This window comes from Aquarana catesbeiana, linkage group LG03 (assembly GCF_042186555.1).
Source record: "Aquarana catesbeiana isolate 2022-GZ linkage group LG03, ASM4218655v1, whole genome shotgun sequence".
Taxonomy (NCBI): Eukaryota; Metazoa; Chordata; class Amphibia; order Anura; family Ranidae; genus Aquarana; species Aquarana catesbeiana.
Window position 1 is genome coordinate 155,183,285 of NC_133326.1, and position 22,054 is coordinate 155,205,338.

The 22,054-nt window shown below is 44.5% G+C and overlaps 1 protein-coding gene across 1 annotated transcript in view; it reads left to right on the top strand.

The window, feature by feature from the left end:
• The first annotated feature begins 6,469 nt into the window (after positions 1–6,469).
• Positions 6,470–22,054, top strand: part of LOC141131780 (store-operated calcium entry regulator STIMATE-like) — a 154,681-nt gene continuing 139,096 nt past the window's right edge. Inside the window, exon 1 of the mRNA XM_073619437.1 lies at positions 6,470–7,134. Coding sequence (XP_073475538.1) covers positions 6,984–7,134 — 151 coding nt within the window. The 5' untranslated portion in view covers positions 6,470–6,983. The remainder of the gene's footprint in view (positions 7,135–22,054) is intronic.

Below are 22,054 nucleotides of genomic sequence, written 5' to 3' on the forward strand. Positions count from 1 at the left end.
ATGCAGTCCGTTGGCAACAGCACTTGAAAGACCCTCATCAAAGAAAAAGGCAGACTTCTCCTTGCCCCTCATATGGGATCTCCAACCCTACTATACCTCCAGTCCTCTCAAAAACCCAAGTCCCAAGTACTTGCAGCCAATCTGCTAGCAGTACACCACCATCTGATTTTAGCAGGCAAAGTTCCCTACCCCAGTTGCTGAACTGTAAAAAGAAATTCAGTCCCAGCCATCCACATGCTCAGCGTCTAAATGCTAGCTTGGCCAAATTACTAGCACTGCAGCTGCTGCCTTTTCAGCTGGTAGACTCTGCCCCCTTTCATGAATTTGTGGAATGGCATTGTTTTGGCCTCATTGGATAGGGCGGTCAGCAGTAACGTTCATATTACCGCTGACTCATGGTCCAGCAGGCATGGGCAGCGACGTTACCTTTCCTTCACATCGCACTGGGTAACTCTGCTGGCAGCTGGGAAGGGTGCAGGACAGGGTTCAGTGTTGTTGGAGCTTGTTCCGCCACCACGCCTCCAAAATGCTAGTGGTGATTCTGCCACAGATTTCTCCTCCACCCCCTCTTCTTCTTCCTCTATGGACTCTTCTGCAGATTTGTCCTCTGAACTAGCGGTGCTCTATAAGCATTCAAGGGGCTATGTAAGCAGTCAGGCTAAAAGATGCCATGCAGTGCTTGAATTGGTCTGCCTAGGGGACAGGAGCCACATTGGGGCAGAGATTCTGTCAGCTCTGTAGGGGCAGGCTCAGAGGTGGTTGACACAATCCCAGCTTCAGCCAGGAATGGTTGTATGCGACAATGGCACCAACCTTCTCTCCGCCTTCCGTCAGGGACACTTGACCCATGTTTGGCACATGTCCTGAATTTGGTGGTGCAGCGGTTCTTGAGCAGGTACCCAGGCTTACAGGATCTCCTGAGGCAGGCCAGAAAAGTCTGTGGTCATTTCCACAGGTCATACAATGCCAGTGCTCGGCTGGCTGACATTCAAAGGGAATGCAACCTACCCACCAACCGCCTCATTTGTGACATGCCCACCAGGTGGAACTCAATGTTGGCAATGCTGCTGCAGCTGCACATGCAGCAGAGGGCCATCAATGAGTACCTGTGCGAGTATGGCACCAGGACAGGGTCAGGGGAGCTTGGCTTGTTTTCACCACGCCAGTGGCTACTGATCAAGGATGCATACGCTGTCCTGTCACCATTTGAGGAGGCCACAAGAATGGTGAGCAGTTGCAATGCATGCATCAGTGACACTGTCCCTCTAGTCTTCCTCTTGGAGCACACGCTTCATGGAATCATGAACAGGGCACTTGAGGAGAACAGCGGGAGGAAGAGGAGGATTTCCTTACCTCTCAAGGCCCCCTTTATCCAGATAGCATTCCTGCGGGCCCGCCAAACACACAGGAAGAAGAGGATTATGTCAGCATGGATGTAAAGGATAACACTGAGCAGCAGTCTTCAAGGGATGGTTTTCAGTCCCCAGAAACCCAAGGAGTTGTACGTGGCTGGGAGCAGGTAGTTACGGATCATGTGATCCTTAGTGACACAGAGGGCTGAGAATCTAATGCCTCTGCAAACTTACGCTGCGTGGCCTCCCTGATTCTGCAAAGCCTGCAAAAGGACCATAGGATTTGTGGTATCAAAGGATTATTATCAGGGATTATTACTGGCTTGCAACCCTTCTTGATCCATGTTACAAGGGTAAGGTTGCAGAACTCATCCTGCCTTCGCAGAGTGAGCAGAGGATGAAACATCTTCAGGAGGCCTTGAAGAAAGGTTTGTGCAACGCATTTCCAGACCCTGGGAGGTTACAATTTCCTGGTGCTGGACAACATGTTGCTGAGGCTTCATTCAGTCAGAGGAAGAGCAGTGGAGAAGGTGGCCGGCTGACCGATGCCTTTAAACAATTTTTCAGTCCTCAGCGCCAAGGTCTGATCGGTTCAAGCAACCATCGGCAGCGTCTGCATTACATGGTGCAGGAATATCTAGGAGCAAGAGCAGACTTGGAGACCTTTCAAACAGAGCATCCACTGGGTTATTGGGTCTTGAGGATGGACCACTGGCCAGAACTTGCTTAATATGCAGTTGAGCTAATGGCCTGTCCTGCATCCAGCATGCTTTCTGAACGCACATTCAGTGCTGCTGGAGGGTTTGTAATGGATCAAAGACTCACATTCATAAGAATTAATCAATCCTGGAACAGCAGCTATCGAGCACCTGATGCTGATGTAACTGACTGAATTTGCTATGGATGTGGGATCCCTTGAAGACTGCCTATGCTGACTATCCTATTCCTCCTCAATCTTGATGATGCTAGCTTCCAACAATATTTTTGGTTTAGGGCACTACCATCACCCCCCAAGGCCCAATTTTTCTGCCCCTGTTTAACAGGAGCATGTAATTACAATTTTTGATACAATATTTCACAGCAGGGCCCGTTCCTGCGCCCAACAAGAGTATCTGTGAGGGGTTACAGTGTTGTGGCACCCCCACCACCACCCAAGGCCCAATTTTTCTGCCCCTGTTTAACAGGGGCATATAATTAAAATTTTTGACCTATTATTTCACATCAGGGCCCGTTCCTGCACCCAACAAGAGTAACAGTGTTCTGGTACCACCAACACCTAAGGCCCAATTTTCTGCGGAGTATATAGGGCAGGCCGTATAGTATATATACTTCTGTTCAGAGTATATAGTGCCTGGGGGCCTAGGGGGCCCCCATGCCATTTTTTAAATAATTTGGGTGCGGGGTTCCCCTAATATTTATACCAGACCTGAAGGCCTAGTATGGATTTTGGGGGTGACATCCACACCATTTTTCTTTGGTATTTTTATCTATATTGCCGGGATCCGACAATACATTACAGCCGCGAGCAGTGTTAAATGACATTTTTTCCTTTAGAAACGTCATTTTGCTGTGGCACTGTTATAAACATGGGAAAGATGTGCTACTTTACAGGCATACTAAGGACACCCCCCAGGCACAATATTTAAAGTGGATGTAAACCCGAAATTTTTTTTTTTTTTTTTTTTTTATCATAATGTAGAGTATAGGATTTCCTATCATTTGAGCCCAGTCTTGCCACACGGAGTTATTCCAGCTCTGAGCAATCCTCTTTTATTGTTCAGTGAGATAAATCTTGACAAACAGAGAAAAACTTTGTCAAATCCTCCCCCTTGCTGTGAGTGACATGTGATTTACATATCGTGCACTAGCCTAAGACACATGCATTATTTTTAAATTCCCACCCCCACTCCTTTCTTCAGCAGCTCTGCAAGGATTGGCTGTTCCACACCTGAGCATGATTTGGCATGCTGAAGTCATGTGGTTACTTTGACAATGTGAAAAAAGCCTTCGCGCCACTAAATGTGCTGTATGCAAATTACTAAAACCAAATGGTAAATAAACAGAGACTAATTAGTGAACAAAGTGCATGCAGTGCATATAGTGCAATCTAATATAAGCTGTCTGCAGCAGAACCTGAAGTGTGTCACAATTCACTCTCAATAAATAAAACCATAAAGTGATCCGCGCTACAGCAAACAAATTAAGTGATAATAAATTAATAAATACATCCACTAAATAAACTAAGTGTATCTAAAGCGTCTAAAGGGTTAATATATAAGTGAACCTAAAATAATCCTTATAAATTGAAAGACACGCAAATGTGAAAAATAAATAGATCAACCCCAGGGCATGACAAAATAGTCTCTTAATCTGATGTTCAAAAAGTCATATGTACTCTTGAAAAAATAACTAAAAGAAGGAATCCTGTATAAATCGTTCCAGTAAAAGACAGTGGGCAGGGAGAGATAAATATCCAAAGAATGAGCTCACAGAGCCCTCACCTTCACAACGTAATAAATCAGCATGTAATAAAGGGAGTTAGTTCCATTGTTCCAACCTTGACCACCAGGGGGTCCTGCTGTTCCACTCTGAATACGACCACCTTCCCAAACGTGATAGATCAGCATGCAATAAAGGGGATCAGTTCCGTTGTTCCAATCTTGACCACCAGGGGGTCCTCCGTTCCACCTAAACCAGACTTCTCATCAGAGTGCTCATCCGACCTCGTCACCTCCGCTCGGGGGGGGGGGGGGGGAGGGGGAAGACGAGGGTGAAAGGTAAAGGAAAGGTGGGAGAAAAAGAGAGCTCCAATAGTGTAGCAAGTTAAAGCATAAAGGTTTATTTTAATACTAAAGCTGGACTCTTACACTGCAATGTTAAAAATAAGCATGTATCAGCAAACACATGTATCAGCAAACAAGGCGTCCGAACGCCACTCTCACGTCACTTCCGGTGCACTTCAACCTCCGGCCACTCCCTACGCGTTACGTCATCACGTGACTTCATCAGGGGATGCGGATTGGCTGTGGCGATTGTGTATATATCTCAAAAAAACGGAAATGAATTAGCGGCCATTTTGTTGTGGTCCGTTCTACTTAGCAGCAGCGGCCATTTTCTTATAGTCAATCTTGTGCTTCTACAGCGGCCATTACATAGAATAATACTCCTCTGCTGACACTTCTAAAAAGGCGTGCTCGTAGGTAAACGGAGACTGAGAGTCAACATAGGGTCTAGTTATTTTACAGCGCATGACTCCTTACCACACAAAATTACGTCTTCCGTTTGTAGAAAATTCAACCAAGTTACACACTTTTAATATAGCGGGCCATAAACATATTTATACAAGGTAATGAAGTCCATTGATACATCACTACTGCTAATAATTTTATCCCTGTGAAAAAAGTTTATTTTTAAAACCAAAAAATAAAAGATAAAATAAAACCAATAAACACAGTAATTTATACTAGCCATTGAAATGGATGAACGCTCAAGTGCTAAGCGCTTGGGTGTTTTTTTCCTCCAAAAACGCTTCTCTCCCGATTGCTTACATACACACTGCTTGCCTATCTGCAGGCCGGGCCGTTATGGTGGGTGCCAGCGGGTGGAGGGGAGGGAGAACAGCAGACACATGTCCGCTCTTTTCCCCTTCTTGTTGGTGCCCCGGAAAGCAATGTGTATGGCATGTGGCGAAGCTAGGCATTCTTTTACCCGGGGCAAAGACTCAGTTTGGCACCCCCACCCGAGAGAGAAGTTCTCCATCCACACACCCCCCAGCCCCCCACAAATTTTTTTCACTGACAAAACAGGGAAAATGTACTAACACAGAGCATTTTTTACTAATGTTCTAAAATATGATGGAAACTCCTATTAGAAATTAAACCAATCAATATTTAAACAATAGGGATGAGCCAGTGGTTTGAATTGAACGTAACATCTAAAACTAAGCGAACATATGGGGCGTTCGCAGGAAATTCGAGCACCGCAGAACACCCCATAATGCACTGCGAGTGCACTCGCAGTGCATTGCTGTATGATGATTGGCTAAAGCATGCACCTGACCTGTATGCTTTGGCCAATCACAGCGCACTTGGCCAAAGGGTGCCTTTGGCCAATTATAGCTCAGGGGGACTATGTCCATGCCCCACACAATATAAGGCTGCTTACATAGCGGCTGTGTGTAGTGTTTTTGGCATGGACAAAGAGATAGCTTGAGTTAGATTAAGCAAGGAGGTTATTCAGTTAGTGGCAGTGTATTTGATATATATATATATATATATATATATATATATATATATATATATACACATATACATACACACACACACATATACACAGTCAGTCTAGTATATATATCTATATATACTCTGCATTTAGCCTAGACTTTAACTTCAGTGTTTTTTAACCCTATATTCAGTCAGTGCAGGCAGTGTATTTATATATATATATACTCTGCATCCAGTGTAGCCTACATCTACAGGGCATTTGGTAGTGTTGCGTTTATAATTTTGCTCAGTGTATTAATACTATGTAAAGCAACCACAGTTCTTTCATGTTCCTCTGTAGTAGACAGTGAGCAGGCAGTGAGTAGGTCGAGGCAGGGAGTAGGGAGTGTGCAGACAGATAAGGTGGAAGCAGTGGGTAGGGAGTGTGTAGCAGTGAGTAGGTGGGAGCAGTGAGCAGTCAGTGTGCAGTTAGTGAGTAGGCAGTCAGTAAGTAGGTGGAGCAGTGAGTCGGGTGTGAGCAGGCAGTGAGTAGGGAGTGTGCATACAGTAGGTAGGTGGAGGCAGTGAGTAGGTGGAGGCCGTGAGTGTGCAGTAAGGATGAGCTCAGGCGTGTTCGCAACCCGCACATGCAGAGCCCGCCAGGAAGTCGGCACTGCACAGTGCTAATCGCAAGCAGTGAGACATTTTCCCAATCTGTGGCTGCAGAGATCGAGAAATGTCTCACTGCCTGTACATAGCGCTATGCAGTGATGACTTCCTGGCGGGCGTTGCACGTGCGGGTTGCGAAAACGCCTGAGCTCATCCTTAGTGTGCAGTAAGGAGTGTGCAGACAGTGAGTAGGTAGAGGCAGTGAGTAGGGAGGGTGGAGGCAGTTTGCAGACAGTGAGTAGGTGGAGGCAGTGAGTAGGGAATGTACAGACAGTGAGTAGGGAGTGTGAAGGCAGTGTGTAGGTGGGAGCAGTGAGTTTTCAGACAGTGAGTAGGGAGTTTGCAGACAGTGAGTAGGTGGAGGCAGTGAGTAGGGAATGTGCAGACAGTGAGTAGGGAGTGTGAAGGCAGTGTGTAGGTGGGAGCAGTGAGTTTTCAGACAGTGAGTAGGGAATGTGCAGACAGTGAGTAGGGAGTGAGTGGGTGGAGGTAGGGAGTGTGAAGGCAGTGTGTAGGTGGGAGCAGTGAGTTTTCAGACAGTGAGTAGGTGTAGGGAATGTGCAGGTAGTGAGTAGGGAGTGAGTGGGGGTAGTGAGTAGGTAGGGATAGTCCTCTCAGTAGGAACATACGAACACACAGAGTGTGGGAAGCCTTTTGTCCTCACTGATGATCGGAGAGTAGGAGTAGTCAGGCTCTGGTTGTCTCCTCCATTGTGTAGTAGCTCCTCCTGGGATGATCACACACCCCGGACTCCTCAGACATGGACGGACTGATCGTACAAGATGTGTCCATGAATAGTAGCGATCTGGTGAGAGGACATCCTCAGGGCTGTGATAATGGGGCGCTGATTGATCATTTCGGGGTCCTCATCCAGGGGGTGTTGGCTTTGGTGGCGTTCAGCACTTTGATGTGTAAGTATCACAACTTCCCCGACTCCTCCACGTGTGTGCATTGTGTACTCCTGACTGTAGCCTGCCCGGATCTCAGCACTCAGGTCTGCCAACGGTAGTGGGACTAGAAGTGTCAGCATGCCCTGTATACAAGTCTAGTAGGGGGGGGGGGGGGGGCAGTGTTTGTTATAGTGGATCATGGAGCTGTGTGTTGTTTACAAGTGTACTTGTAGCAGGAAATGTAACATTGTTGTTACTTTCAGTAGAGCATGTGAGATGATGATTGCAATGTTTATTTGTTTATTGAGTTTTTTATTTTTACATATATCTCTGAGGCCATTAAAGTGCATTGTGGTGCAATGCATAAAACCACAGCAAGTCCCCATTTTTGCACACCGCAACATGCAGTGTAAAATGAAGTGTCATTGTGTTATGAAATTAAACAGTGAGTTGTAACAAGGCAATGCACACATTATAATGCATTCTAGGTTGGTGCAATCAAGGGGGTAAGCAGATATTGTTGTCAGGTGAGCCATTGTATGTTCTTGGTATGTTTGTTTTCAGCTCTGTGAACCCAGCACAGTACATTCTACTGCTGGACTTTTGATGGCAAAAACGAATGTGCATTTCACGCAAAGTGTTCTAAATACCTTTTTGAGTATCCCGGATACTTCCTCACCCTATTACTGGCCATATTTCAGATTATTTCCACCAGCAATCAATCACAAATTCAATTGAGCAAATCAACCTACCAGCAGAATTCTTTTTTTGCGTTTTTAAACTATTAATCTAGATTCACGCCTGTGCAGGTGGTGCCGCTGTGGGACGCTGGGCTCCGATTGTGATCCAACTTTCCACACAGTGAAACATGGGACCCGCAGGCGGATACCATTAATCCTAATAGCATGCCAATCGCACCCAGACTGGGAACTGCACTGTACTATTTCCAAAGTAGTACAGGGACTTCTTTCTTGTGTTTCATGGCCATTCCAATTAATTGGCTGTCCTACCCGAGCAAACGCGGGCCACACCGCCCACACAAGTGTGAACCTAGCCTAATGCCGCGTACACACGAGCGGACTTTACGGCAGACTTTGCCCGGCGGATGGGATTTCGTCAGGCAATTCGATCGTGTGTGGGCTCCAGCGGACTTTGTTTTCTCAAAAGTTGGACGGACTTAGATTTGAAACATGTTTTAAATCAATCCGTCGAACTCCAGTCCGGTCGAAAAGTCCGCTCGTCTGTATGCTAGTTCGACGGACAAAAAGCCACGCTAGGGCAGCTATGAACTTCCTTGTTTAAGTCCGGTCGTATGTCATCACGTACGAATTCGACGGACTTTGGTGGATTATGTGTAGGTAAGTCCGTTCATTCAGAAAGTCCACCGAAAAGTCCGCCGGGCAAAGTCTGCCGTAAAGTCCGACCGTGTGTACGCGGCATTAGGCTCCATGCACACTGGACTTAAAAAAACGTTGATTCTACAGGCGTTTGACTTTTTTTTTTTCTCCTGCCTCTAGAAGCACTTCTATTGTATTCTATGTGTCTTTGCACATTATGACTACTACGGGCGTTTTCTGTCAGGGACGTTCAGAGGCAGGAAAAAAAATCCTTTTCTATCGCGTTTTCTGGAGAAGTTTAGGAGCTGTAAAAACGTCAATCTCTCCTAAACTCCTCTGAGTGCCAAGTTTCAATGTTTTTTAGTAAAAATGTAATGCAGTGTGAAATGCATTCTGGCTATTTTGGGAGTAAAACTTTTGCAGAGGGGCGTGTAGTGCAAAAAACGCCTATAAACTAAAATTCTTAAACTGTCATAGACTCACCTAAACTTTGTACAATATGCTTTCTATTTGTGTCTTTTATGCCACGTTTTTTAAGCTAAAAACATTGGCGTTTTTTCTGCTCCTAGTGTGCATGGAACCTAATAGTAGATTGGAGGAGGATGAAGGAATCCATAACGTTGTGCTATTGTATTCTGACAGTGGGACTTGTCTGCTGCCAGAATACACTTGTCAATGCTGCAGCCGATTGGCTACATGTGCGGATCTAACAAAGATTTTTCCAACATTCCCATTCAAGAGAAGTAGCCATAGATGTATCACCTAAGGGCCACACATAATATTCAGTGACTGTCATGCTATAAAAGTTGTTAGAGGCTGCAGATCTGCAACAGGAGATAGTCAAAGACTAAAGGCATGCTACAAGAGATGGTCGAAGGCTGTAGACGTGTAATAGGAGATTGTCAGACTTTGGGCTTTCTACGAGGGATAGACAAAAGAGGGTGGAGATGCTGTAGGAGATGGTCAAAGATGATGAGTTTAGGCTAGCCATAGATGGAGTGATTTTTCTTTCCTGTAACCACAGGTTGCAGGAAAGAAAATTACTCAATTCCCCCATCAGTGGCATCTCCAGCTTTCAAATTTAGGGGGGGACAGGGACAAAAGTAGAGGGGGGGCAACTATAAAGAGCAATTGTATATATCCTGGGGCCCTTCACTTCTGTTTCAGGGCTCTTTATTATGACCCCACAACGGGACCCTTTCACATGTTCTGCAGTGAATCCCCCTTCTTACTGTATTGGGGCCCCCAGGGTGGCAGAAAACAAGAGAGATGTCACCAGCACACCAGGAAAATATAAGGGTCCAAAGTAATGGGAGAACTACCAGGGTTGCACTTGTGACCGGGCCCTGGTTTTCTGCCACGTGGGGTTCCCCAGCCTCCTCTTGCTGTCCTGCCCCTGCTATTGACAGCGCTGGTCTGGCATCTGTCTCTTTGGCAGCGGCGTCAGTCTATTAGGACCTAGTGCTGATGAAATGTAAAATCTGACCTGCTGGTTGTACCCAAGTTGATCAATTAACTTGGGTACATTCAGCCTGCCCATACATGGTTCAAATCTAGGCCAGTCCCTGCTAAACCAGCCAAGATTGGAGCCGTCTATGGCCAGCTTTAGTACAAGAAATGGTCAGAGATTACAGGCATGGAACAGGAAGGGGTCAAAGACAATGGGCTTGCTACAAGATATGAGAGAGGGCTAATATGCAACATTAGGTTGTCAGACTATGGGCTTACTAGAGTTAAGCCTAGTATACACGGACCAAATATTGGGCGGCATCGACTGGTTCAATAGAATCCAGCCAGCGTTCGTCCCATGTGTACACGGGCTTCTGTCGAAGGGGCATAACCAAAAACAGTCTACCGATCAGCTTCTGACCAGCGCTCTCAGCCTGGCCAGTGTGTTCTGGTGGGTGGTCCATCCCCCCTGTCAGAACACAATAGAAAAGCAGTGGAGATCACTGTACTAACATCATAAAGTTAGTACAGTGGCTTCTCCTGAGCTGTCCTCCTTTTTTTTTTTTTTTGTTCAGTCCGCTGAGTTGAACGAAAAAAAACCTCGTAGTGTGTACCAGGCTTTAGGGAGGCCATAGATGGTGCAAATTTCTTTCCTGCAACCATGGGTTGCAGGTAAGAAATTTGCATGATTCCCCTAACAACACAGACAGTGCTGACGGGAATCCCTCTTACTGAGCAATCTGCTCCCAGGTAGCAGGGGAGGCTTCCTCTGCTAGTGATAATTGCAAGTGAATTTGACAGGCTGATTGTACCCAAGTTGATCGATCAAAGCAGAACTTCACTCTCTCAATCAACATTGACTACTTTTAATCCTTATGCTGCCGACATTGGTAAACAGATAGTAAAGTACTGTATATTCACTACTAATCTCCCCACCCCCATGTAACAGAGGTGAACAAAGGATAGATCTAGTGGAGGAGGGAGAGTAACCAGCTAAGGACAGGATATGTTATGTGCAGGATAAACAAAAAATAAAGGGGAGAAATAAGCCTGTAAGAAAAGGAAAGCTAATGTAGTTATTAGCACATCTAAGGACTGGTGAGCTGCAATATATTACATTTTGTTTTTTGGGTTTAGATACACTATAAGCCCCGGTTTACACATAAGTGAATTGGATGTGTTTTTGAATTGTGTCCGATTCACACGACATGTGACCCAAACTGGCTTTCTATAGAGCAAGTTCACGTATGTGCCGTCAGCCGCGGTGCGATTTAAAAAAAAAAAAAAAGTCAGGTACGATTTTCAGTACGGCTCAGGTGCGCTTTCCATACACTTTAAAAATTTGCATCTGAACCGCTGAACAAAATCGCATCGGACTCTTTTTACAAATCATACTGAAACCAGCTCCGCACATATGTGAACCCGGCCTAAGGGCTCATTTACATGAGGGGGCAGTAAAAGCAGGCTGTTGAGCCATGGTTTTCGCACTAATCTAAACAAGAACATGCAGCCGCTCTGGGTTGTACACATGACATGGTAAGAGTGAAAACCCCTGTCACATTCCCAACACAACCTTTTCATGTGAATGGTTCCACGCCGCAACTGCGTGCAGGTTCAGGCTTTTCATGGTTAAAATAGGCAGTGAGGAGGCAATATGTTGCTTGTCAACCACCCTCTGAAGAGCAATCCATTGCACATTGCTTTTTAGAGGGGCGGCAAGGGCTGCAGCAATTCTGAATGAGGCTTATGGCTCGATTCACACTAATGCATTTTTTTTTATGCTTTTTGCAGAAATGCAGGGAGTTATTTTAACATGGGTTTCTATGGAACACCTCAATGCATTTTTGTGCCTCTGCATTTTTGGAAAGGGTCAGGGACTCTTTTCCTGCAAAATGCAGCGTTTTGCATGTAATAGACTTCAATGGACCCGCAACCAAAACGCAAGTTTGACGCGATTAGCGTTCTGCAATTTGTGGTGTTTTTTTTACTCGAGCATACAGCCCGGTAGGTCAGGAAAGGGAGGGGACGAGCGAGCGCCTCCCCTTCCTTAACCATACCAGGCCGCATGCCCTCAACATGGGGGGGGTGCTTTGGGGCGGGGAGGTTTTGCACCCCCCCCAACCTAAAGCACCTTGCCCCCCATATGCAGCGTGTTTCTGTGGTGTCAGGAAAGTGTGCAATCCCAACAAACAAAAGGTGTGAGCCTAGATGGATTTTGGCTGGTTCAGCAGGAACCAAGTTTTGATTGTGAGCAGGCTGGTTGTACCAAAGTTGATCTGTCGATCGACTTCAGTACAGCCAGTCCGTCAGTTTTTTTTTTTTCGTCCAAATAACTGCTGGCAGCTATAGTATTCTGATAGTAGGGAAACTTCCCCCATCAACACTTGTAAACACAATTTTCTTTCCTTTAGCCTGGTTCACATCTATACAGGTGATTGTGAGTGTCGGAAGCGATTCCCCCTCCCACAGTCAAAACGCGATGCTGTTTGAAAACGCACGGGGCTGCCATTCATTCTGAATGACACCCCCACACATCTAAAAATGCAGCACATTTGCAGGTGTGGGAACCACAGGGAAATCACATGATGAAGGAACCTTTTTCCTGCGGGAAACGCAGGCACAGCACAACATTCAAATGAATGGGCTGCTGTGCTCATGAAAACATGGGCCGCGAACTTGCATAGATGTGAACCAGGCCATAACCACTTGTTGTCTGCCCCTTAGCAGTTTTACTGCTACAAGGCAGCTATCCTGTGCATATATGGGATTCTGCACTTCTGCTGCTGGGCTGCTTCTACTGATGTCCTCCGGCACCCTCGGATAGTTGGTGATACACACAGAAGTGAGATCTGCCTATGTAAACAAGGCAGATCTTGGTTCTGACAGAGGGAACGGATGAATTCTGTCTTCCTGCAAAGCAGAGACTAGAGTCCGTCTCATTCCTTAATTAAAGCAGCACATACAGTACACAAAAACACAGGCTAGGCACACAGTTAACCCCTTGATCACCCTAGATGTTTAATCCCTTCCAAGCCAGTGTCCTATTTTTAGCACTGATCACTATATTAGTGTCACTGGTTCCTGCAAAAGTGTCAGTTAGTGTCTGATTGTTTGCCGCAATATCACAGTCCCATTATAAGCTGCTAATCGCAGCTGTACTATAGTATAAAAATTCCATAAACATACCCCATAGTTTGTAGACGCTATAACATTTGCGTAAACTAATGAACATACGCTTGCTGTGATGGTTTTTTTATTTTTATTTTTTTTTTACCAAAAAACATGTAGCAGAATACATATGGGACTAAATTTATAAAGAAATTTGATTCTTTTCAATTCTTCCTGCTGTGTTTTACAGCAGGAAGTTGTTTATAGCACAAAAAATAAAAAATGCATAGGTGATCAAATACCACCAAAAGAAAGCTCTATTTATGGGAAAAAAAGGACATACTTTTTTTTTTGTTTTTTTTTTTTTGCTACAGTGTTGCATGACCGCTCAATTGTTGGTTAAAGTAACGCAGTGCCGTATCGCAAAAAAATGGCCTGGTCATAAAGGAGGGTAAAACTTCTGGAGGACAAGTGGTTAAGTTGAAGGAAAGTAAATTACATAATGTATGGACAGCCTTAATTGACAGAATGAATCCAGAGATGTGGGGGTAAGGCTCGGTTCACACATGGGCGGCACGACTTGCAGGTCGCCTCAGCGAGGCGACCTGCAAACGACTGCGGGGCGACTTGCGAGACGACTTCTGCATAGAAGTCTATGCAAGTCGCCCCAAGTCGCCCCCAAAGTAATACAGGAACCTTTTTCTAAGTCGGAGCGACTTGCGTCGCTCCAATTAGAACGGTTCCATAGCACAGAACGGGAGGCGACTTGTCAGGCGACTAGGTCGCCTGACAAGTCGCCCCAGTGTGAACCGAGCCTAAGTGACCCTGGTGCCATAGGTAAGGCCTCACACACACTGGACATTTTGCTAACTCTCCTAGACTCCTTTCCTCCTGGGAGGAGGTTTTGGCAGAAAAAAAATGCTTGACGGTTGCAAACTATACCTCGTTTGGGCGCGTTAAGCACCTGGGTGTTAATTCATTTAATTGGCCAGCACAAAAAAAAAAAAAAAAACGCAGCACAAAAAACTTCCAGTGTACATAAAGCCTACAGTGGCTACTATTTTTTCATTTTATTTTGATAACTGCTAATTTGCAGAATTGTAAAATTTGTATAAGGATCTTTGGCCCCTGGCCCCTATTTACTGTTTGATGTCAGAAACCTGAAGCGACTAGGATTTAGTCACTTTTGGTTCTGGTTATCTGGCCATTAATGGTCAGTAAAGCAGTCGACCAGACCAATTTTTGTCTGATCGGCTGCATTGGAGGCCAGAGGACAGATCAGGGGTCTAATAAACCCCAGATTTCTCCATAAAGAGTACCTGTCACAGCCTAAGCCAATACAAGGGTTGTTGCTCATTCCTTGTAAGAGCAATAAAATGGATTTAAAAAAATTAAAGATTAAAGGTGCAGTATTGAAAAAAATTAATTTAAAAAAATGAATAAAATGGGGGGAAAAAAGCGCCTCTATTCTCCCGAGCTTACACGCAAATGCGAACATGCACGTAGGTCTCACACACATAGTAAACGGTAGGGGTGCAACGGATCAAAAAACTCACGGTTCGGATCGTTCCTCGGATTAGGAGTCACGGTTCGGATTAATTTTCGGATCAACAAAAAAAAAAAATCTCCCCCACTGTAATATCCACAATCTCCCTATTGGCAAGGTATATTGGCAAGGTATATTGGCAAGGTATATTGGCAGGGTATATTGGCAAGGTATGGCAGCAGGGCATTGCAGAGTATTGCAGCAGGGCATTGCAGAGTATTGGCAGGGCATTGTTGACATCCGAACTCTCCCCTCCACTGTACAGATCAGTACACAGAGGGGAGAGAGGAACCGGCGTCATGACATGACGCCAGTTTGTTACAAGTGATCGCTCCGTCATTTGACGGCCGCTGGGTGTACCAAGATGGTCGCCGCTCCGGAGCTAGGCCGAAGCCGCGGCCTTTCCTATGGTCGAGGCCACAGAGCGCTCCGCGGATCGCGGGTGTTCCGATCCGTGGAGCTTGATCCGTACGGGTCACGGATCGATGACGATCCGTTGCACCCCTAGTAAACGGTGATCCCATCACACATGTGAGGTATTGCCGCAGAGCGAGAGCAATTATTTTAGCATCAGATCTCCTGTGTAACTCTAACCTGGTAATCTGTAAAGGCTTTTAAATTGTTGCTTATGGAGATTTTTAGGTACCTTAACCACGTGAAGACCAAGCCCTTTCTTTTTTGTTTACAAGCTTAAAGTAGTTGTAAACCCTTACAGACCACTTTTCGCTACAGGTAAGCCTATAATAAGGCTTATCTGTAGCTACCCAGGATATCTCCTAAATGGTTTACGAGATATCCCCTGTATTTGCATGTGCCGACGTCATCGTATGTGCCGTTGCTTCAGTGAGTGTGCCACGCGCATGTGTGGGAGTGACGTCATCGCGGCTCCGACCAATCACATCGCTAGAACCGCGATACCCGGAAGTAACCCCCGGGATTGATGTCACCAGCCGGTGCTCTGTATGGGCACTGCAGCAAGGGCTTCGATCTCAGGTCAGTATTACATAATGAGCTAGTAGGACTGGGGAAAAAATCAATTTAAATCTTGAATCGAGTTGAGAGGTCAAATCGATTCAAAATTTAAGCAAATCGATTTTTTTCGATTTATTTCTTTTTTCCGCGCCGGTCCCAAGGAGCTGCGGGCAGGAGTTTTTAGGCGAGGCCGCGGCTTCAGCCTAGTCCGCGAGATCGGACGTCGCGGACTAGGCCGAAGCTGCGGCCTCGCCTAAAAACTCCTGCCTGCAGCTCCCCAGGACCGACGCTAACACTGCGCCGGTCCCGAGGAGCTGCGGGCAGGAGTTTTTAGGCAAGGCCGTGGCTTCGGCCTAGTCCGCGAGTCCGGACACCGCGGACTAGGCCGAAGCCGCGGCCTTGCCTAAAAACTCCTGCCCGCAGCTCCTTGGGACCGATTCAAATCGTGAATCGAGTTTTTTCTTTTTAGGAAAATCGCAGGTTTTTTTTTTTAAGCAAATCTCCCAGCCCTATGAGCTAGTATGCTATGCTTACTAACTCATTATGCCTTTGTCTTACGGCCTTTTTTTTTTTTTTAAATGGGTTTACAACCACTTTTTAAATCCGTATTTTTTGCTAGAAAATTTCTTATAACCCCCAAACGTTATAATTTTTTTTTTTTTAACAGAGACCCTAGGGAATAAAATGACGATCGATGCAATTTTTATGTCACATGCTATTTGATCAGTGGTTTTTCAAACTGGTTTTTTTTTTTTTTTTGAAAAAAAAACACTTTAACGAATTAAAAAAAAAAAAACACAATAATATAGCTTGATTTTTTTTTTTTTTTGGAAAATATGAAAGCTGATGTTAGGCCGAGTAAACAGATACCTAACATGTCACGCTTCAAAATTGCGCATGCTTGTGGAATGTGACATACTACGGTACTTAAAAATCTCCATAGGCAACGTTTTAAAAATGTTTACAGGTTACCTGTTTAGAGTTACAGAGGAGGTCTAGTCCTAGAATTGTTTCTCTCACTCTAACGTTTACGGCGATACCTCATGTGTGTGGTGCGAACACCGTTTAGGTATGCGTTCACTTCTGCGCACAAGGGGAAGAGCTTTTTTTTTTTTTCTTTATTTCATTTAGTCTCTCATTGCCTCTGTGACCAGCCAGCTGCACTGCCGTATCGTTTCTTGGGCTTGCCAGTGAAACAGTAAGCTTGAGAAACACCGCTGCTTCTGAAAGCGATCCAGTGGCTAATGAGCCACTCGGATCACTTTCATGAAAAAGCCAGCCGCCGGGTGAAAAAATATTATACTGGGGTTATGGCTGATTACCCCGGTAAACCACTTGCAAATCACAATGTATGTGCGGTCAGCAAGCGGGTAATTTGGCGGTGTTCAGACGCAATTTAAAGCATGACATGTTTGATATCTATTTACTTGGCGTAACATCATCTTGTATACGGTATTTTAGCAAACAATTGGGTATCATATTGTATTTTTCTGCATTAAATTAAAGTGTTTTTCTTTTTCTTAAATCTGTTTGAAAAAGCGCTGCTCAAGTATCGTGTGACATAAAAATATGCAACACCCACTATTTTATTCTTTAAAAAAATATATATATAATGTTTGGGGGTACTGAGTAGTTTTCTAGCAAAAAAAGGTTTTTCATGTAGGAGAAGAATGTCAGAATTGGTCTGGACTGGAAGTGATTAAATATGATTGTGATTAGATTTGAAGAACATATTAGAAAATTAATTATTTAAAACCTTTCTTTCAGGAAAACTTCTCAATATTTAGATTAGGTTCACACTAGTCAACGTGGTACTATGCAGCCTTGTACCATTTACCATTGTCTGCTCTGACAGGGGGCATGTGATGTGCATTTTAGCTCATCACAGTGCTTATTTTTCTTTTTTTTTTTTTTTTTTCTATTAAACCTAATTTGAAGTGTCACTTAATGATATTTCATTGAAGCCTCTGCACAGCAGTAAGGTGACATGTGGTGCCATCCAGTGCACTGTGGAAAAATGCAGATATATTGCATCTTTCCAAACTGCAAATCACACCAGTTTTGTGGTGTGAACAGGGAACATAGTAAATAATTTGTTTTCACAATGAGTATTAAATCAAGAATCAGTTCTAGTTTCCCTTTATAGTACAACTCCAGCACGAACATTTTTTGTTTACTTTGTGTGTGGTGACGGCCATGTTTTGCCTGACGGTTGCCTCACATGAGATATAGATGTTCCGTGCAACCCCATCCAGACAGTCCCATCCATGTCAACTCGGATGCAGGGGCTGCACTACATCTGCTTGTCCCTAAATGCACATGGTCTGCATTTTGGAGATGCCCACCTGCACCCAAATGGATATTGCCTTGGCTGTTTCCGAGCAACTGCTGCGACCCAATTGACATGAATGGGATTGTCCGCACGGAGATGCATGGAACACCTGTATAAACCAAACATGGCCCTCACAAGGGTGTAACCTTAACCACTTCAGCCCCGGAAGGATTTACCCCCTTCCTGACCAGAGCACTTTTTACAATTCGGCACTGCGTCGCTTTAACTGCTAATTGCGCGGTTATGCAATGCTGTACCCAAACGAAATTTGCATCCTTTTCTTCCCACAAATAGAGCTTTCTTTTGATGGTATTTGATCACCTCTGCTGTTTTTATTTTTTGCGCTATAAACGGAAAAAGACTGAAAATTTTGAAAAAAAATGATATTTTCTACTTTTTGTTATAAAAAAAATCCAATATACTAAATTTTAGTCATACATTTAGGCCAAAATGTATTCGGCCACATGTCTTTGGTAAAAAAAATGTCAATAAGCGTATATTTATTGGTTTGCGCAAAAGTTATAGCGTCTACAAACTAGGGTACATTTTCTGGAATTTACACAGCTTTTAGTTTATGACTGCCTATGTCATTTCTTGAGGTGCTAAAATGGCAGGGCAGTACAACCCCCCCCCCCCCCAAATGACCCCATTTTGGAAAGTAGACACCCCAAGGAAATCGCTGAGAGGCATGTTGAGCCCATTGAATATTTATTTTTTTTGTCCCAAGTGATTGAATAATGACAAAAAAAAAAAAAAATTTACAAAAAGTTGTCACTAAATGATATATTGCTCACACAGGCCATGGGCATATGTGGAATTGCACCCCAAAATACATTCAGCTGCTTCTCCTGAGTACGGGGATACCACATGTGTGGCACTTTTTGGGAGCCTAGCCGCGTACGGGGCCCCGAAAACCAATCACCGCCTTCAGGATTTCTAAGGGCATACATTTTTGATTTCACTCCTCACTACCTATCACAGTTTTGAAGGCCATAAAATGCCAAGATGGCACAACCCCCCCCCAAATTACCCCATTTTGGAAAGTAGACACCCCAAGCTATTTGCTGAGAGGCATGGTGAGTATTTTGCAGCTCTCATTTGTTTTGAAAATGAAGAAAGACCAGAAAAACATTTTTTTTTTTCTTTTTTCAATTTTCAAAACTTTGTGACAAAAAGTGAGGTCTGCAAAATACTCACTATACCTCTCAGCAAATAGCTTGGGGTGTCTACTTTCCAAAATTGGGTCATTTGGGGGGTTTTGTGCCACCTGGGCATTCCATGGCCTCCGAAACTGTGATAGGCAGTGAAGAGTGAAATCAAAAATTTACGCCCTTAGAAAGCCTGAAGGCGGTGCTTGGTTTTCGGGGTCCCGTGCGCGGCTAGGCTCCCAAAAAGTCCCACACATGTGGTATCCCCGTACTCAGGAGAAGCAACAGAATTTATTTTGGGGTGTAATTTCACAAATCCCCATGGCATGTTTGAGCAATATAACATTTAGTGACAACTTTGTGCAAAAAAAAAAAAAAATTGTCTCTTTCCCGCAACTTGTGTCACAATATAAAATATTCCATGGACTCGACATGACTCTCAGCAAATAGCTTGGGGTGTCTACTTTCCAAAATGGGGTCATTTGGGGGGGTTTGAACTGTCCTGGCATTTTATGCACAACATTTAGAAGCTTATGTCACACATCACCCACTCTTCTAACCACTTGAAGACAAAGCCCTTTCTGACACTTTTTGATTACATGAAAAAATTATTTTTTTTTGCAAGAAAATTACTTTGAACCCCCAAACATTATATATTATTTTAAAGCAAATGCCCTACAGATTAAAATGGTGGGTGTTTCATTTTTTTTTTTCACACAGCGATTTTTCAAACGCATTTTTTGTGGAAAAAACACACTTTTTTAAATTTTAATGCACTAAAACACACTATATTGCCCAAATGTTTGATGAAATAAAAAAGATGATCTTAGGCCGAGTACATGGATACCAAACATGACATGCTTTAAAATTGCGCACAAACGTGCAGTGGCAACAAAATTTATACATTTTTAAAAGCCTTTAAAAGCCTTTACAGGTTACCACTTTAGATTTACAGAGGAGGTCTACTGCTAAAATTACTGCCCTCGATCTGACCTTCGCGGTGATACCTCACATGCATGATGCAATTGCTGTTTACATTTGACGCCAGACCGACGCTTGCGTTCACCTTAGCGCGAGAGCAGGGGTGCTTTTTTTTTTTTTTTTTTTTTCTTTATTATTTTTTTGCTTTTTTATCTTATTTTTAAACTTTTCCTTTCATTTTTTTTTAAATCATTTTTATTGTTATCTCAGGGAATGTAAATATCCCCTATGATAGCAATAGGTAGTGACAGGTACTCTTTTTTGAAAAAATTGGGGTCTATTAGACCCTAGATCTCTCCTCTGTCCTCAAAGCATCTGACCACACCAAGATCGGTGTGATAAAATGCTTCCCCAATTTCCCAATGGCGCTGTTTACATCCGGCGAAATCTAAGTCATAAAATGCTCGTAGCTTCCGGTTTCTTAGGCCATAGAGATGTTTGGAGCCACTCTGGTCTCTGATCAGCTCTATGGTCAGCTGGCTGAATCACCGGCTGCATTCTCAGGTTCCCTGTTGAGACAGGAGAGCCAGAGAAAAACACGGAAGACGGTGGGGGGGGGCATTCCCTCCCACTGCTTGTAAAAGCAGTCTAGAGGCTAATTAGCCGCTAGGATTGCTTTTACATGAAAGCCGACCGCTGGCTAAAAAGAATGATACCAAGATGATACCTAAACCTGCAAGCATCATTCTGGTATAACCACTCAAAGTCGTGAATGGCGTACCTGAAGACAAAAAAATGGTTAACAATAAAGCACAGTAAACGGTAAAGTATAAAAAATTGCATACATGAAAAGCAAACATGATAAAACATAATAACAATAAAACATTGCAGAATAGAATACAGTAAAAAAGAGCAGAACAATAGAGAGAGAATAGCGAGAGAGAACAATGAAACGACAACTATTTTTTTTTATTTTTGTTTGTGTTTTTTTTTTTTTTTTTTTTTTTTTTTTTTTTTTTTTTTTTTTACACTTTTTTTTGTAACTGTAACTTTTATAACTGTAACCGGTTCCAGGTTCGGGTCTCTCAAAATGTGATGGCATCTTGGGAGACCCTGTGATAGTGTGCCTAGTCTGTGCAATGCTGTACCCTACGCTAATACTCAACTAGTGAATGGTAGCGTTCAAAACATTCACCAATGCAAAGACCAGGATTATCAGGACAGGAGGGACAATAATAGCGGGTGTCACGTCTATATCCGCGCTTGCTGCAGACACAACATGTTCGTTGGGTAGGGGTACTCGGGAGGACATATAAATGCCTCTCATGCAGCCGACTGCATTTGGTTGGGGATGTGAATGGGGGAAGTACGGGCGCTGCAGAAGCGGTGGGTTCCCAATTAGGATTGGCGAATGCAGCAGGAAGGGCATTATGGGCACGACAGGCCTATGTTTGTCTTTTTGGTGGCAGCGGGACACTACTTGTGCTTGCCACCTCACCAGCTTGAACTGCACTTATGGGACTCGCCACGTCACCAAGTGTTACTGCAGTGCTGGTTTGACTACGACCGGGGTGTACTAGGCCGCTGGTGCTTGCCAGTTCACCAAAACGCTACCAAAAAAAGTGACAGTGATCGATCGATACTGCACTTGGGTGGGCTGGGCTGGGCCGGGCGGAGGGGCAAAACGCAGGTGCTAGCAGGTATCTGGGCTGATCCCGCTAACACTGCGTTTTTGGGAACCCTAAACTGCTGGGGACGCTAGTATAGATCTGATCGGATCAGATATTGATCCGATCAGATACTATACCACTAAGGGAGGCGTATGCTGCGTGCGTGGGTGTTAGCGGTACTGGCGCTAATCTGACGCTGCCTGGGGCTGGTGCTTGCCAGTTCACCAAAATGCTACCAAGAAAACTGTTAGCGATCGCAGGGATCAGGCCTGACTCTGCGAACGCTGCAGTTATGCGTTTAGTGTTTTGTAAGTGACAGTGATCGATCGATACTGCACTTGGGTGGGCTGGGCTGGGCCGGGCGGAGGGGAAAAACGCAGGTGCTAGCAGGTATCTGTACTGATCCCGCTAACACTGCGTTTTTGGGAACCCTAAACTGCTGGGGACGCTAGTATAGA